Below are 17,027 nucleotides of genomic sequence, written 5' to 3' on the forward strand. Positions count from 1 at the left end.
CTTGATGACCAAAGCATATGGGTTCAGGCTTTGAAGAGCGTGTACTATTAATATAGTACTATGTAATAACACCGCAGTATTATCATAAAAACACGAGTTGGGACGGTTCCAGACAAAACTACACACAAATGGAATAAAGGTGGGATTTGTTAAAGACACTGGACACTATTGGTAATTGTCAAAGACAAGTCTTCATATGCATAAAATAACTATGAAAGAAAAAAATACCCTCCTCAAACGAAGTTGTGTGCTTTCAGGTGCTTGATTTCGAGACCTCAAAATCTAATTCCGAGGTCTCGAAATCTTATTTGTGGAATTTACTTCTTTCTCGAAAATTATGTCACTTCAGTTTCGCACAATTTTGTATACTATCAACCTCTCCCCAGTACTCATTACCAAGGTTCTGTGCTAAGATTTATTTTGAGTAATTACCAATAGTGTCCCTTTAAGTAGATGAGTGTCAATTGAATATAAAATACAAAACGGGATGATCAATTCTATTGTACTCTTTCCTGCGTCAGTTTGCCAACTATAACTGTTGAACGTAACTATAGTATATTCATTTTGTTTTTTTACCCATATAGACCGATGTGTGTTAGCACTGTATACTCAGTACTTACCCGAGTTCTGTGAAAAAAAAAATCACAGGCATATTGCTCGAGTGGGATTTGAACCACAACCTTGCAAAACTAGATTCTAGACCAGTTAGAGCAGTGTCATACCAACCAGACCACAGAGATTGCCCGATGGCTAGATGCAGTTCGAATCCTATGTTTTAGCAAATTTAGCATATTTACTTATAGTAATTGTGTAATAGTTGTACAAATGTACCCATTTGGTAAAGTAGAGGTAACAAATCCCAATGATAACAGAACATTTAGTCATTGCATACATAGAAGTAGGTTTTAAAGGCACTAGACACTATTACTAAAAATAATTGTTAGCATAAAAACGGCTCCCCCTGAAGTAACGTAGTTTTTTAGAAAAAAATTAAGGACTTCAGCTGAAGCCTTTTATAACTAATTAGGCATGCTGAAGCAAAACAATATTTTGCGCAACAATGGTGTTGATTCATTCATTGTTCTCTGGCAATTTCGACTACCAATTGAGTCAAAATCTTCACAAATTTGTTATTAGTGTTGGGACACACCAAGCGAGAATACTGGTCTTTGACAAATACCAAACAGTCCATCGCTTTGGAATGGTGTTTCCAGTGAGAAGGAAAGTGAATGCAGATTTCTGAAGGGCGAGACAAAAAATAAACATATTTTGAACAAAAATATGATGAAGAAACCATTAGCAGTCGTGCTTATAGGCCTCTGTCTTACCACATATAAACTGCATGCTCAGCACAGAACAAAAACTTTGCGTAATGCAAACAGGGTTAGTTGGGTCTGGGTTTTATGAAATGTGTTTGATAGCGACTTGAAAAACTGCTCCACATGTTAACGGACGCCAATCTAAATCACATCACATGCCCACAGCATTTTGACACCTATAACCAATTATTCATGCACCGCAAAGCCTACTCAGCCGAGAATGTTTAATTGATGTCTGTACGTTGCTCGTGGGTTGGTCATTACGTCGGCACACGCCACACGTGACGCCTGTATCCAATTAAATCCACTCATTACAAAAATATGGGCCACGCTTCTCCAATCAGACTTAATGACACCACGAGACGATACCTTTCTCTTTGATGACACCAATCCAGTCGCCGTTATTGTTTAGAGCCACACTGCTATGATTACAGCCTCGGTTCGTTATTGGCTTCCTCCATGGTTTAGTGCAAGGCGCAAACATATGTTTGTTGTTTATTGTTGTGCAATTATTATTCTTCGTTAATGCCATCGGACGGAAGCGGCCACTTCGGGCCTGGGCCATCTGGATTTGTGATTGACAGTTATTTCAACCTCCCTTTGTTATATTGCGCACAACACCCTGGGGCGGTCACACTGCGCCAATACTGGTGCAATAACTTTTCACGTGTAAGAGAAGCGTATATTATGTAGAGACCAGTAGTATACATATGTACACGGCACATGTTGCGGTTCATTATTGAACACGCTCGCGGATTAGCAGTTACAAAAACGTTGCCGCTCCACTGCTGATAGACAGTTAAGCGTTAAGAGGGACCCAGGGTGTCGTTTGTGTGCATCAAGAGGTGTGAGTTTCATCCATCAAAGTGACACTGGTCACCGACCGTACTTCGGCTCCTGCTGTGCCGTGATTTCGGCCAAAGTTATCCCGTACACTGGGCTCTTTCAGACGGGGGGACCTCTACGGACGCTGTGCGTCTGTTATCGGCACTGCACACAAAACCAGTCTTTGAGAGACCAGCTAAAGTTTTTTTGCCATTGAACTCGAGAGTATTGAACCCATTTGAAGATTTCGCTTTGATGGTTGAAGCTGGTTCACTGGTGGACCGATCTAAGCTAACACAGAGAAAGTAACTCCACCACATCTGGACTAGAAAACATTTAAAGTTTTAAAGTGGAAAAAGACATGGCTAAGATGACTGAAAACGACTCCCTTTCTCAGATGCTGGATGAGCCACTGACGACTGAGTTCCGATTTGACGATATGAACCAGAGGATCGTAGTGGCCTGTCTGTTCGCTCTGATCTCCGCCCTCGGTACGGTGGGGAACAGTCTGGTCATCGTCGCCGTGATCCTGTCGCGAAAGCTCCGCACGGCCACCAACGTCTTCGTGGTCAACCTCAGCCTGGCGGACTTATTCACCAGCTTGATCCTACCGTGGAACGTTGTGGCGTTGCTCAGTCCGGACGGATGGCCGATCGACGGGGCGTTTTGTGCCGTCGCCGCGGTCGTTCTCTTCACGTGTGTGAGCTGCAGTGTCTACACCCTCGCCGCGATCGCCATCAACCGGTTCGTGATCATCACACGACCCATGCATAAGTACAAGACGTACTATAGCAAGTGGAAGCTGGTAGTCATGGTCATCGGAACGTGGGGGATCTCGTTCTTCATTGCAACAATTCCTCTCATCTTCGGGCTCGGGGAACTTGGGTACGATGTTAAATACGGAACGTGTACTCATAAGACATCCCATCATCTCTCGGACTACTACAGTATGGCACAGTCTTTGCTTATCTATCCCATCCCGATGACCACTATTGTTGTGTGCTACATTGCTGTTTTCAGGCATGTCCGGAACCATGCTAAGAATATCACGGAGCAGTCGGATTCCTCATCGACCCAGTCTCAGTTCACTCACCCCGTGCGTAGAGAGAGCAGCCACCGACAGAGCATCAGCAGGAGGCAAGTCGAGATCACCAAGAACCTGTTCTACGTTGTGTGTGCTTTCTTTCTGTGCATCACACCGTATTGTGCCGCTCTTGTCATACCGAAGAGCGAGCCGTTCATCCCGTGGGCCGGGGCGATCATCCTCCTCAACAGCTGCATCAACCCGGTCATCTACGCCACCAAGCACCCGTACTTTAAGCAGGTGATCAAGGCAATACTTTGCTGCAAACTGTCGTCCATTCCCGAACCGTCAAGCTGTTTGCGTTCGTCTCAAACCCGATGGAAGCCGAGATGACTAGATACAGAAAACAATTCCACTCTCAATCGACAAACACTGAGAAAAGATATGTACTGAAAGAACGCACTGCCCATTCGTAAATGGGTAAGTCATAGACGAATAGATCCTGGAAATCGGGAAGGGTCCAGGTAAAACAGCCGACCAACTCTGTGACAAAACCATGCAGAAAATAGAGCCAACTATGCAACAAAATCTCTGAACAAAACTGATTTCGATCACCATTTTGTTGAATGTTAACTATAGTGATGTTGTACTTTTGTAATTAAATCAGGGTATCTTTTTTATAATGTGAGCTTTCTGGGCCGTTGAAAAAAGTACTCAGTCGTTGTATATAGAACACCATTAGACTAGGCTTTGCTTTGGTTGTTGCCGTTAAAGTGTACATTTTTATACGTCTTCAAAACTCCAAGACACATCAGTTATTGGCTTTAAGCCAGTTTGAGATATGGTGGACACGATACTATAACACTGTAAGGTTTGGGTAATTGTACATGTACACCCAAACCATAAGGCTATGGGTGCTGTCAAAATTGCTGGTGCTAAAACATGGTATCGGATAAAGTATGGAGAAATAAACATTAGTTTCTTGCTCTGTTATATTGATCTACGTAGCCTAATTATAATTGATTCAAGATACAACATGATTTGTTCAAATTGCCAAACTCATACGTGTGTGTGAACACTCTTTGAATCAAGATAATGTATGGCAGTGTTGCAAAACGACTGTTGAATTGAACCTGATGTATGCATTATTTGAAGGGGTTACAGCATGAGAAACTATGTAATCTAAAGTCAGTGGACACTATTGGTAATTGGTCAAAATAATTTTTAGCATAAAACCTTTCTTGGTGAGAAGTAATGGGGAGAGGTTGATGGTATGAAACATTGTGAGAAAAGGCTCGCTCTAAGGTGCCATAGTTTTCGAGAAAGAAGTAATTTTCCACAAGTTTGATTTCGAGACCTCAGATTTAGAACTTGAGGTCTCGAAATCAACCATCTTAACGCACACAACTTTGTGTGACAAGCTTGGTTTTTTTCTTATTATCTCGCAACTTCGTTGACCGATTGAGCTCAAATTGTCATAGGTTAGTTATTTAATGCATATGTTGAGATACACCAACTGTGAAGGCTAGTCGTTGACAATTACAAATAGTGTCCACTGCCTTTAATGCTGACTTGGAGCATATAGAATGCAGGTTTACACTATTTCGTTCACAAGGGAATTGGGTACGTACATATGTTACCCATTACTCAATGTCAATCGGTTGATGAAGCCGTTTACAATAATACAATACTGGTAATCCGTCCTATTATTTAAGTAACTAACAAGTAAATTCAGGTATAGGGCACACATGGAGATCTGATCTTGCTTGATGGGACAACCCAACCAAAACAAGAGAAATATCAAAGAGTAAAAAATGCAATATTTCAGGAATGAAACTTCTAAGAACAATTTCTCTTTGTTTTCATGACCTGATAAATTAAAATTGTACAGTAATTTCGCATTTGCTTCAAAGACGATGGACATGGTTCCTCCATGGTATAGAACGATGTACATGATTGACAATGCAGCTGCAGCAAGCTCTGATTATTTTTGCTCGCTATCTAAACATCTGGGGCATCCAACAAAAAGTCTTATCTTAAAACCAAAGAGCACGAACCATTTAAGATGCTTTCATGAGTGTATAAGCAGTGAAGTTCATTCAGGAATTACTCGTTATTCAATCTTAACAAAGATGCGTTATCTGAGAGAATTTCTGCTATGCAATTAAAAGCTCATAGATAACGGGCATTTATGGAGATTCCAGTTACATCACTGAATCTGTGATTGCCGGCGGGCAAACAATTAGTTTTGTATACTCCACAACATCAACACATGCACATCGTATTACTTTATATGGACAAGGTGGGTTGTCGCTGTAGTCTTTCATTCAAGACCTTCATCGTTTGGGTACTGTAACGTTCTCAATCAAATTAGTTTTGATGTGAATCTAGGCAAGGGTGGGACTGTTGAGTGCTCCGGGAAATGCAAAATGGGTTCTTTAGTTACTTTTCTTCAGAAGACAATTCGATTGTTTTAAGTGTAGATTGATTGAGGCTGGCTCCGACCATGCCCCACCCACAATTACTGATCAACTGAATGTATTGTGCTAAACGTACGCCCACTTTTAAGAGTTCACTTAAAATGTTCCTACTTTAAAGACTTAATCCCTTTAAGTTTAATTTGTGTTACTTTGAAGCAATGTTTGTAGGGTTGGTTCACTGTGTACCGAACGTTTCCCTAAGTAAGCATCAGGACATATGATTTGTTTCATAATTAATTGAATGGCATTCGAAACAACAATAATGCGGTCTGTAGGTCTATCTCTCTATAAAGTCAAACAAATTGTTTATTTCGATTGCTACACTAAAAAAAAAAACGCATACAAAAAAGCACACTATCTGACAATACATAATAATTGAAAACAATTTTCGTTGATAAAACCAGGACCAGATGCCAATTTGCACAACCTGGCAGGAATTTATATTGAAAATTCATGAATGCAAATAAGTTCATGCCTTTATCTTGATTGTTTGTATTGGCAGCTCATGGGGGTTATTTGGCAGTGGCACAAAATAAGCAAAACGACATTGACCCCTAGATGTGATGAGTCTTTATTGTATTTTAATTTATTGAATATTTTGAAATATGTTTCCTTGTACAGTGTAGATTGTTTTGTTTTGCTTATGTGATTAAATAAATTGGTTATACAAAAATGTTCTTAACTTGTATGCTTGTTACGTAGGATTAGTTTTATTGTTGGGGCCATTAATTTACTCTTAATCAATGTGCAATGCCTATACATGGCAAGCATAACAACTTGCTATGTACTGAAAACAATCTTGCTTAGCAGAAATAATTTACCAGCCAAACAAATCCCAAACAGTTTACACTGCTGCGACTGGTGTCCCGCTCATTTCTTGCTTAGCCAAGAATGTTAAGCAGACTTTTCTGCTCAGCAGCTGCATGAAATGCGGCCTTGTAAAAAAAATACTACTGCAAGCAAGAAATTTGGCAAGGGTTGACGACCATCATTGTGTACTGAGCTATTGAACTGCACAGCGCTTTCCGGAATCAAAGGTCTTAGTTTTGAAACCCGTTCCAAGTTTCTGTGTATTTTTTCCTGTCAATAGAAAGTCCCATTTTCCGGTTTACAAAGCACTATCAGTCTCATCATTCATAAATGAACAATATGTTAAGAATTTGAAGGGGGAAACAAAAATGAATAATAAACTTTTTTTCTATAAAAAATCACAACATTTTAAACAACTGTAACATTATTTTTAGGTCTCATAATCAAACTAAAGCACCCAGAACCGAAGTTGAGGAAGTAGTCTGGCACCACATTGGGTATTAACGAATCGGTATGGGACACTGGGAACACGACACTACCGTTTTAAAGGAAATACAAACTGAAGAATATACATACTATCAACGTGAAGTACTGTACATACTCTTTAAGGAATGCATTGGGGATATTGATCATGGGTTTCGAAACCAAATACTTTAATATCGCTCAAAGAGTTGCTGTCTATAACTTGAGCTAAATTTATTGATGATCTTAACGTGGGTACCGTTTCCTATGAAATCATTATCTCCCACAGACAGCAGAAGGTTAAGTCGTAACAAACAAGTGCCGTTGCCCGATGATGAGCTCAAGCCACCCCGTATCAAAGGACACTTTCCCGGGCCGACTTCTGGGGCTCTGGTGACCCCGACCACCCCTTGGCCAAGGCCGGCAAAGCGCTTCAAATTCGCTGTACTTGCAAATCTTGGATATATAGCCTGTACAATACAATATGACTCTTTATGTTGAAGGCCAACTGTAGACACCTGCGAATCGAGTCATGCACTCTAGATAACGATCTGGTTTCCATATTTTTAAGGTTATTTGAACCACTCGTTTCCTTTGGGGATCAACTCCCACTAAATATTTTGCTGGTTGAGAAAAAAACCACCACGTGTACCCACTTTGTACAAGGTGTACAACAACCATAACTTTAGTGCAGTTTTAAAAACGAAGGCTACGGGGAAAACGATTATATTTCCACTTCAAACTACCAGGAACCCGCAGTTTCACATTATGTGTAATTTGAGACTTTAGTTGTAACAGTTAAAACAGGTTATTTTAAATTTGTTATTTTACTTTCGAACAACTGAATTATTCCAGCGAGCTTGGTGCACAAATTATCATAAAAGACTTCAGCTGAAATGTTTTTATGATTTGAGTGCGAAATTACCCCATTCTCCCAAAACTGTACAATTACGTTACTTCAGAGGGAGCCGTTTCTCGCACTTAATGTGTTTTACTACAAACAGCTGCCCATAGCTCGTTACTAAGTATGTCGTTATGCTGGCAATTGTTTTAAGTTAACCAACAGTGTCCAGTGCCTTTAAAGGCAGTGGACACTATTGGTATTGGTAATTACTCAAAATAATTATTAGCATAAAACCTTTCTTGGTGACAAGTTATGGGGAGAGGTTGGTGGTATAAAACATTGTGAGAAACAGCTCCCTCTGAAGTGCCATAGTTTCGGAGAAAGAAGTAATTTTCCACGAATTTGATTTCGAGACCTCAAGTTTAGAACTTGAGGTCTCGAAATCAACCATCTAAACGCACACAACTTCGTGTTGTTTTCTTCTTTCATTATTATCTCGCAACTTTGATGACCGATTGAGCTCAAGTTTTCACAGGTTTGTTAAGTTATGTATGTTGAAATACACCAACTGTGTAGGCTAGTCTTTGACAACTACCAATAGTGTCCACTGCCTTTAATGTGAATTGAACGTCTAGCCTCACCCAATCTTTACAGATCAATCCAAGGGGTTTCAACGGCACATTACAGGTTTTTATCAATTTTGTCGTCCGCAAAAGGAAGGCCCAATTAACCCTAATAATCACAGGTCAAGGAACACATTTTACTATTGTTTTCAATTCCACCAAAAGCTAAAAGCATCTACCTGGCCCAGCCTTATTGTTCGCCTAAAATTGCATTATGAACATTTCCGCATTCGGAAAACAAGAACAGACAACAAAACCACGGTTCCAAACCAGTGTAAACTCAGTGTAAACTGACCTAGATATAAACTTTGTGGATGTATTCTTCCCATTGTATGTTATATGCATTGTCTAAATCAATATTTCCGGTCTTCAAAATGCTTTTTGAAATATGTTATTCCCCTCGCATATCAGAAAAGCTACAGGCACTATATCTTGAGCAATTTTTAGACGATTTATTATGCTTCAAATCAAAGGTTTGAGAACTCATTACGTAATATATAATTTACACTCAAGATATTGACAAAATTGGGGTGCTTTCCTTAATCTGTGATGAAGTCCTTAAAAATGTTAATCATACATTTTGGAGGAAGAGCTTTTTCGTTTAGTTATTTCTCGTATATGTGGAAGATAAAGCAAAACACATTAATAAGTCAAACAATAACGCATGGTTTCAGCTGATTAGAGAAGCAAGGGGTATCTATTTCAGGTGTTTATTTGTCGTTTCTGTTTGACAAAGGCACGAAGGGAGACTAATGCTACTTGAAATAGTAGTCGTTCAATAAACGTTTACCTGAACAAAGTACAAGCGCGCCAGTTGAGTGGTGCAGCGCTGTAAGTGCACATGAACAATGATTTGTATTTATCGACAAATTTACATTTTTACAAACAAATCCCACATTAAAACATGTCGTAGGACTATATCTAAATATATTCCACTGCATAAAACACAAATAGTGATAGTATCAGACGTTATAACTTTCAAATTTCACCGAAATGAAATAAACTGAATTTTAACACCGTGACTAGATTGTGTGGCTATTTACAATGGTATAAAGGCCAATCGTTCCGGTACGATTAATGCCCGGATGAGCCTCACTGGTGTGGGGTGCAGACTTCAAATCTGTAGTCGATTAGCGTCGAAGTGGTTCAATTCCACCTTTCGGGCGAGGACTTCTTTTATTTACTTCAGATATTTAATTTTTCTGGGCGATTAATACTGTTGTTCAAGTATCCTGCAAGGCATGTGGTGGGACTGCGTTTGAATTGAATGGTTAACAATGTGCATGTGACGCAATAGTGCTGCCAATCAAACCAGGAACACATTGGCAAACCCCGTCTTTTTTTCGATAAGTGCACTCTTTTTTAAGTGCGATTACACAACACACGGGACCAACGGCTTCACGTCACATCCGAAATAAGTGAAGGTTTTATTGAAGCCATTTTGTCAAGAACACAAATCCATAAAATGAACCAACAATATTTTAACGCAGATATTCTCACACTTCGTGTTTTTGCGATATGAGAATCATGTTTTTTGTCATTTTACAGTTTCGAGAAACATGGTCAAAGCATGGATGAAGGTATGGTCAAAGCAAGTTTCACATTTCTGTGTGTATCGTAGTAATAAGCACTACAATCGGGAAGTATTTGCCCTAAAGTAACAAGTTCACTTTATAAAGTAACAAGTTCACTTCATTCACACATGTTGCGGTTGATATATACTCTAATTTCACGTGGTGCGAGTCCAACCATTTTCTTAATAGTTTGTTAATTAAAGGTGACAAATCAGTGAAATTGAACTAATTGTTTGTAAAAGTTGCGAGAGAATAATGAAAGGAAAAAACACCCATGTTGCGTTAATTTGTGTGCTTTTAGATGCCCTAATAAAAGGATTCGGGCCAGGAGTCTTTTAATATTTGAGTGAGAAATAACCTCTTTCTAAAAAAACTGCGCTACTTCAGAGGAAGCCGTTTCTCACAATGTGTTAATTACTATCAACAGCTCTTCACTGCTCGTTATACCAAGTAAGTTTTTATGCTAAAAACACATTTTAAGTAATTACCAATAGGCCCTAGTGTCAAGTGCCTTTAAAAGTAAAAAAAAAAAAAAAAAAAAAAAAAAACGTATCTGATTTCGGTTTCTACAAACCAACAACGCCACCTTGTTGTCTGGCATCTGCACAATAGATAATCGTTCATTTATGATTATGAACCACGGTCGAACCTGCGGCAATTAACTCGCCCAACCAACGTCCCTTGTGTAATATTCAATATCATCAAAATCCCATGGAACTCACGACCACAGCTTCAATATAGGAAACTTACAACTCCATGACGCGAGCCAACAGTTGTATAAAACAACGTGAACTTCAAACGGGGGGACCATTGACCGGGGGCGACCCTTCAGCCGCGAAGGTGCCCGGGGATTACTCCCACAGGGTACGGCGTATTAATTTCGAGCGGCCCGCTAATATCATAATCTGTTCTGGGTGGCAGGAGGTTGGACCATCATAGAGCAAATGAAAAACGCATTGGTTGGCGAAGGAAGATTGTGGAAGTACATGGCCGTTGTCCTTGTTTGATTAAAGGTGTTGAATGATTTGGATTGAGCGGTTCATCACTCTACCATAACACACCAGTTAATAATGGGTGTACAATAATCTTTTGTGTCTTGAAATGAATGAAGACTATACAGTTCATTACTGGAGAGTCATTAAAAGCCATCACCACCGAAAAAGCCATCTTGCCGGCAAAAAATCACAGCACATAATTATTCCAAAGCTGATGGAAGGCTTTAAAAACAAATTATGTGGAGCGTACTATTTCATACATTATTCACAAACTGATGGAAAGCTTTCAAAACAAATTATGTGCGAGTTTTATAAAATAATGTTTGAATCGAACGTAGGCCTTTGGTTTTAGGAACCGTTCGGTAATTTAAGCCTACTTTCAAATGTAGCCTAGGCCTACAAATACCAAAACACTTTAAAATATTTCATTGCAACTGCCTTAAAAATCCCTTTTCCACGGCATTCGATTTGAGGCATGTTCAGTATAGGGCTAGTTGGTGTACGGACTCGTTACATTTATTGGCAGTTAATGCTGTTATAGACACATAAATCATCGACATCCTTTGTCAGTCTGGCACTGGTCAGCATGCCATTGCCAGTGGGCCAAATATTCCCAAAATAACACGGACCAGCCTATTTTGCTCCCGTATCATCATCATGCCCATGGGAGCAGAGGGTCCGCCAGTGCTCCCATACTTATAAAGTATTCCGGTGGACATAAGCCCTTTTCACACTACTCTATTCCCCGGCGTTGGCCCCTGGGAGCAACGGTCATCCTTTTCACACTATGATCGCTTTACCCCTGGTGTGCCCTCTGTTTGCCCCTGCAAATGGGCATAGACCGGGGAATAGCAACCCTTACTCTGGAGTAGGGGTAAGCGGTAAAACTCAGGGGTGTTCTTGAAACGTGCAACCGGAACCCGATGGAATAGGGACACGATGTGAAAGGGGTGACCATGGGGTAACGCCGGGGTAACCATGGGGTAAAAAAGGTCTCCCGAGAGTTGTATTCCACGGGGATAAGAGATACAGTGTGAACATGGCTTAAGACGCAATAGAGGGGAGGGGGTACCATCATCCATGCACCAGCAGACCGAACACCAAATAATAAATTATACGTTTCGCTTCATTTATAAGCAATCATATAGGCGTTCTACAAGTTTTGCGTAGGCCTATATAACAAAACAACGATTTTGTGTTTCCCCTTTTTTTTTTTTTTTTTTTTTTTTTGGGGGGGGGGGGGGGGGTTGGGTGGTAATAGGCCTATACAGTAGTTGGTTTATACTCAATAAAGGTATCACACATCACACAGGATGGTTGATAACCTTCAGGGTACACTGATTAAGCTATTGTCTTAAAGCAGTAATTGAGAAAGCATTACGAGACACAATAAAGAGATGTACCAATAAAACCCAATTAGGATGACACAACACAGAGGTCCTTTGTTCTGGTTCGAACGAGTGGGGGAAATTAGAGTCTCTCTGGGCGTGATTGTGACTACAGGTACTGGACAACAAAGATATTCCCCCCTTCCGTTATCCATTGTGGCAGTGATTGGAAACATCCTTGTATATAGGTGTTTTGGGGATGTAAACAAGTTTGCAAGCATGGGTGCTAATGGGAGGTGAGTCAGGGGTCTTGTATAACAACGGACATGCTTATTATCAATGGAGTTACATCTCATGACGTACTCTGACTGTGTGCCAAAATCCATCTTCTAAAAAAGCAATCCTAACAATCACCTATAGTCTATACCCATCGTCGATTTCACAAAACTCTTCCGAACTAATCTTAGGACTAAGGACGAGTCCCACCCCTGCACCGTAGCATGCAGACCTTAAGATTAATCCTAAGTTAGGACGAGTTACTCGTTCTCGTCCTAACTCGTGATAGAAGACGAGTCCTCACTCTTTGTGAAATCGACGTACTAATGTAAACGTTTTAAACACTCGTCTGAATTCGAAGAAATTCACGGCATGGGCCTACCATTGAGGTAGGGCTTACTGATTGTTAGTTATCGTGTGTAGACAAACAGTTCTTGATGTCAGAACCAGGACAACGTTGCTTTGTGAGAATTACTACGCAGTGTTACCGATTACATTCTAAACATACAATACACATCACACCGATTTTACGACATTGGGTTTGCTTTACTTTTCATTAATGACAATGTAAGCAAATTGTGAATTATTTTTCGGTAGTATTGTCTTGCAGCCATGCGGAGTGAACACCAGAGATTTAAAAACTCTTTTGCGAGAAAATACTTTGAAGAAATTCTGCGAAGCAGTAGGCCTAAAAGCATGAACACTTTTGTAGGCATCTGAACTTGTACAAACTTGTATTTTCTTTCATGATTCTCTTGCAACTTTGATGAGCCCAAATTTTCACAGATTTGTTTGCATATGTTGGGATACATACACCAAGTGAAAATACTGGTCTTTGTCAAGGCCATTAAACTCAACCTATGGTATCCGTCGGCTTACAGCGGGGTGATACCCACTTTAAATACTAAGAACACATTTCGTTGCACCCAGTTCAATCGAACGAAATACAAACAGCTTGGTTTCTAGATCAAGAATTGTACTTTGCCAAGCAGTGCATTTGCTCGAGAAGTTTTTCCCAGAAATAAAGCCACTGTATCTTACTGTAGTAGCGAAACACAGTCCCCGACACAAAGATTGTGTGAATGTGGTGCCCAGTTCTCAAGAATGGCTTTTCACTTTTTATGGTCTCATATTTTGATGAGTCCAATTCCAGGTAAAGATAACACAGACTTGTTTGTTCAGCAATAAAACAGATGCCAGGGCATGGCTTCTTTCTTGGAGTGTTATTTTGATGCTGCTGGGTGTTTGGGTAAGAACGCCTACATCTGGTATTCAATGCTCGACTGCACTCTTCTATATGATTCATCATAACTATTCTGGTCTAGCAATCTGGATGGGGGAGTTATAAGACACAGTGGAGACACTTAGCAAGCTGCTGTTGATTGACTGACGGTACGAGTGAATGTCATTGTCAAGAGCGACGGAACTGTAGGCACTATGTGCTCTGTCTTGCAAATTACCCATGTATCAGGGGATATAATTCTCTTAAAGCAAAGTATAACTTGGATCTTTTTTGGAAGCGTCCGCTTGTTTTAATCAAAGATATAGATGCATTGTACAATTAACTTACTAACGCGAAATTTCAAAGTTGGACTCAAAATAATCCCTAATTGGAGTACATAGTCTGAGAAGGTTACTGCAGGAACGCTTCTCATATTCAATTTTTGGGGCATAAAAACTGATTTTTAATAGCAACACTACTTCGAAGTGAAACGTTAATTACCAAAACGCCTTATCTATCGAAAGTACGGAACCCCCTGACCCAGACATGGATCAGGCCCACTGGGACCCATAATCCGGGTCAAGAATGGTGACCCGGGATCATTACGCAGATGTGGGGCAACTTTATTTCTCTCTGGCCATCTGAAATTACATCATGCTCTGTGACTTAGTCAGTACGATTTGTTCGTCTTGGTCAACTTTCGGGTGGGTGTGGCTATAACCATCTTACCCCGACGGCCACGACTGATTATTCAATTCAATCACAACATCCATTGTTTTACCCTATCCACAGCCAATTAATGAACCACTTAGTGTCTAAATATAACTGTCAAATATCAGGTATAGCAATGACGAAGGCAACCACAAACTTAGTTAAAGCAAGTCCACCAAACAAACACATCCTTCCTGTACGTAAAAACTCATTGGTACTCAATCTAGCCTATTGTAGCCAATTTGTAAACAAGTCCTCAACAAGCTCATGCCATCAGCTAATATTTTTAAAAGGTAATTTTTGTATTGTCGGCTCACTATAGTAACTTCACTACTAAGGTATTTCAACACACGCGACCAACGGCTTTACGTCCCATCCGAAGGACGAATCATCATGGTCGAGTGTCTTGCTTCAAAAAAAGACACGTATCACGACTGGAACTCGAACCCACACTCTGCTGAAACACCAGAGCTTGAGTTCGGTGCTCATAACCATTGACCATCACTTCACACACATTCAAGAAAACCGATCCTCATTAATAAGAAACTTATTAGGTGGTGCAAATTATTCAAAAGGACTTATGGTATGTGATAATTTAAATGCAAACAATATAGCAGAGCATTTCTCATGCTTTCGGTCAAAACGTCAGGCCATTTTAAAACTATTTTTTTGTTTATGCAAGATTCATAAACAAAGTACAATGCCATTAGTGGACCGATGCAAGCCAAAGGTCCGAAGATTTGAATCTAACAAAAACACAATGTATTTTTTTGTTCTGATGCACTTGTGTAATGCTAAAAACTAAGAGTAAAAGCACCTTGGACCCAGCCTTGACGATTCAGTATGAATGTAAGATAACTCCCCAACGAATAGCGAAGGTGTTGACGTTCCTACCACCGTGTCACGTTCATTGCCATGGTTATAGAATACGATGACATTGAAAAGTCATGTTTGCAATAAACACGATGTTTTGTTTTCTGATGCAATTGTGTAATGCTGATGAACTATAAAAAAAAGTAAAAGCACCTTGGACAACAACCTTGATGATTCAAGATAAATGTAAGATTACTCCTCAATGAATAGCGAAGGTGTTGACGTGTATGTCACCATGTCACGTTCATTGTCATTGTATAGGATACGCTGACATTGAAAAGTCATGTTTACATTGTTTCAATACAATCAGAACAAGGAAATTAAAGATGTAATATCGATGTGCAGGAAGTGTTCAGCAGAATGTGAGGGAAACGTACAACAACCTGCAGTGATTGAACGAGAACCTGAGTAACAGTACTTCTTGTAGAAAAACACAAAATATGAAAGGTCAATTATTCCACAGTGACGTCAATCGTTATATAACATAATGACGTCACTATGCTGAGACATCACGATTACAGGTCTATACCATACGCCTAGGCCTACCCTATATTTCGCTTCTAGATGGGAATTAAGAGGGTCTAGCTACAGACAGGCTTGGGGTGATCCATACCAACCCCCATCATCACAGCTTCGCTAATTTGATTTTATAGTCATGTACAAGTCAGATGGGTGCCGTGATGATTACACTTTTTGCCGGTTGGTGGCGCACACAGCCTGCCCATATCGGAAGAGTCGAGTCCACGGCCTAAGACACTGCCCTATAACGTTGAAATCATGACCAGTCTTTCAATTTATTACATTTTAAGGCAATAACTCATAAATTAGTGATTAAACGAATTATCAGGTGTCACTTTCGCATTACCCCAACGCCGCTCATCAAATGAGTTTATTGTCATGCAACAGTAACAATATTGTGAATAAAATCCCATGTCCTCTAGAGTGATGGCCACTGTACTTAATATCAAGTTGGCTAGGAAAAAAAAACAAATAAATAACTGGATTCATCCAATGACAAGTAGTTCTACCTCCTCGGTCAAGTCAAATTGAACCCCTGGTGTACTTTCCGGCACCATGCCTGTGTGATTGCGCCACGTGAAAGGCACATTTGGAAACGGAACAAACAAACACAGGAACAAACAAACACAGTTTGTGACTACCGTTGGGTAACCAAACGAGCACCCAAAGGTCTCATCCATAACAAGTCTAGACAGTTCTTTATACGCCAGAAAAAAAATGACAAAAAAACTCTTGAGCGACACTTCTTTTTTTCGGGGGGTGTAGCACCCATTTGGAAGTAGGCATGAACAAAAAAAAAACAACCAAAGTAAAGTTTGACTAGTGAGCGATTTCTTTTATGACTATCGTTGGGCTTTTTTTTTTTTTTTGGGGGGGGGGGGGGGGGGGGCTAGCAACCGTCTCTGAGAACTATACCGTTGTGTTTTTGTACCATCTTTGGAAAGTTACCAAACTTTGAAACACATTAAAAACTCATTTCTGACACAGAAGTGCTGCTAAACTTTTCTCAGTGATTCAACATTTTTGTGTTGTAAAGTTGACCTCACCGTCGTACTATTTTATTAAAGCAATCGAACATGAACCATTCACCCTGTCCTTGTTTATGGTTACACTCATGGTTATAACACCAACGTCTTCATATG

At 40.1% G+C, this 17,027-nt stretch overlaps 1 protein-coding gene and 1 non-coding gene across 2 annotated transcripts; both read left to right on the plus strand.

Moving 5' to 3' along the window:
- Positions 1-1,857: 1,857 nt before the first annotated feature.
- On the plus strand, positions 1,858-6,528 carry LOC139936582 (5-hydroxytryptamine receptor 4-like). The gene has a single exon (XM_071931423.1). It carries the CDS (start codon positions 2,506-2,508, stop codon positions 3,559-3,561), a length of 1,056 nt encoding a protein of 351 aa, XP_071787524.1. The 5' UTR covers positions 1,858-2,505; the 3' UTR covers positions 3,562-6,528.
- A 2,938-nt stretch (positions 6,529-9,466) lies between these two features.
- On the plus strand, positions 9,467-9,553 carry Trnastop-uca (transfer RNA opal suppressor (anticodon UCA)). Its single transcript has one exon. It is a non-coding gene; the product is annotated as a tRNA-Sec (tRNA).
- Positions 9,554-17,027: the final 7,474 nt, after the last annotated feature.

The sequence above is a fragment of the Asterias amurensis genome, chromosome 4 (assembly GCF_032118995.1).
Source record: "Asterias amurensis chromosome 4, ASM3211899v1".
In the NCBI taxonomy this organism is placed as follows: domain Eukaryota; kingdom Metazoa; phylum Echinodermata; class Asteroidea; order Forcipulatida; family Asteriidae; genus Asterias; species Asterias amurensis.

Bases quoted from the DNA above. Each gene is read 5' to 3' on its own strand.
- LOC139936582 (XM_071931423.1), top strand. From the start codon at position 2,506: ATGGCTAAGATGACTGAAAACGACTCCCTTTCTCAGATGCTGGATGAG.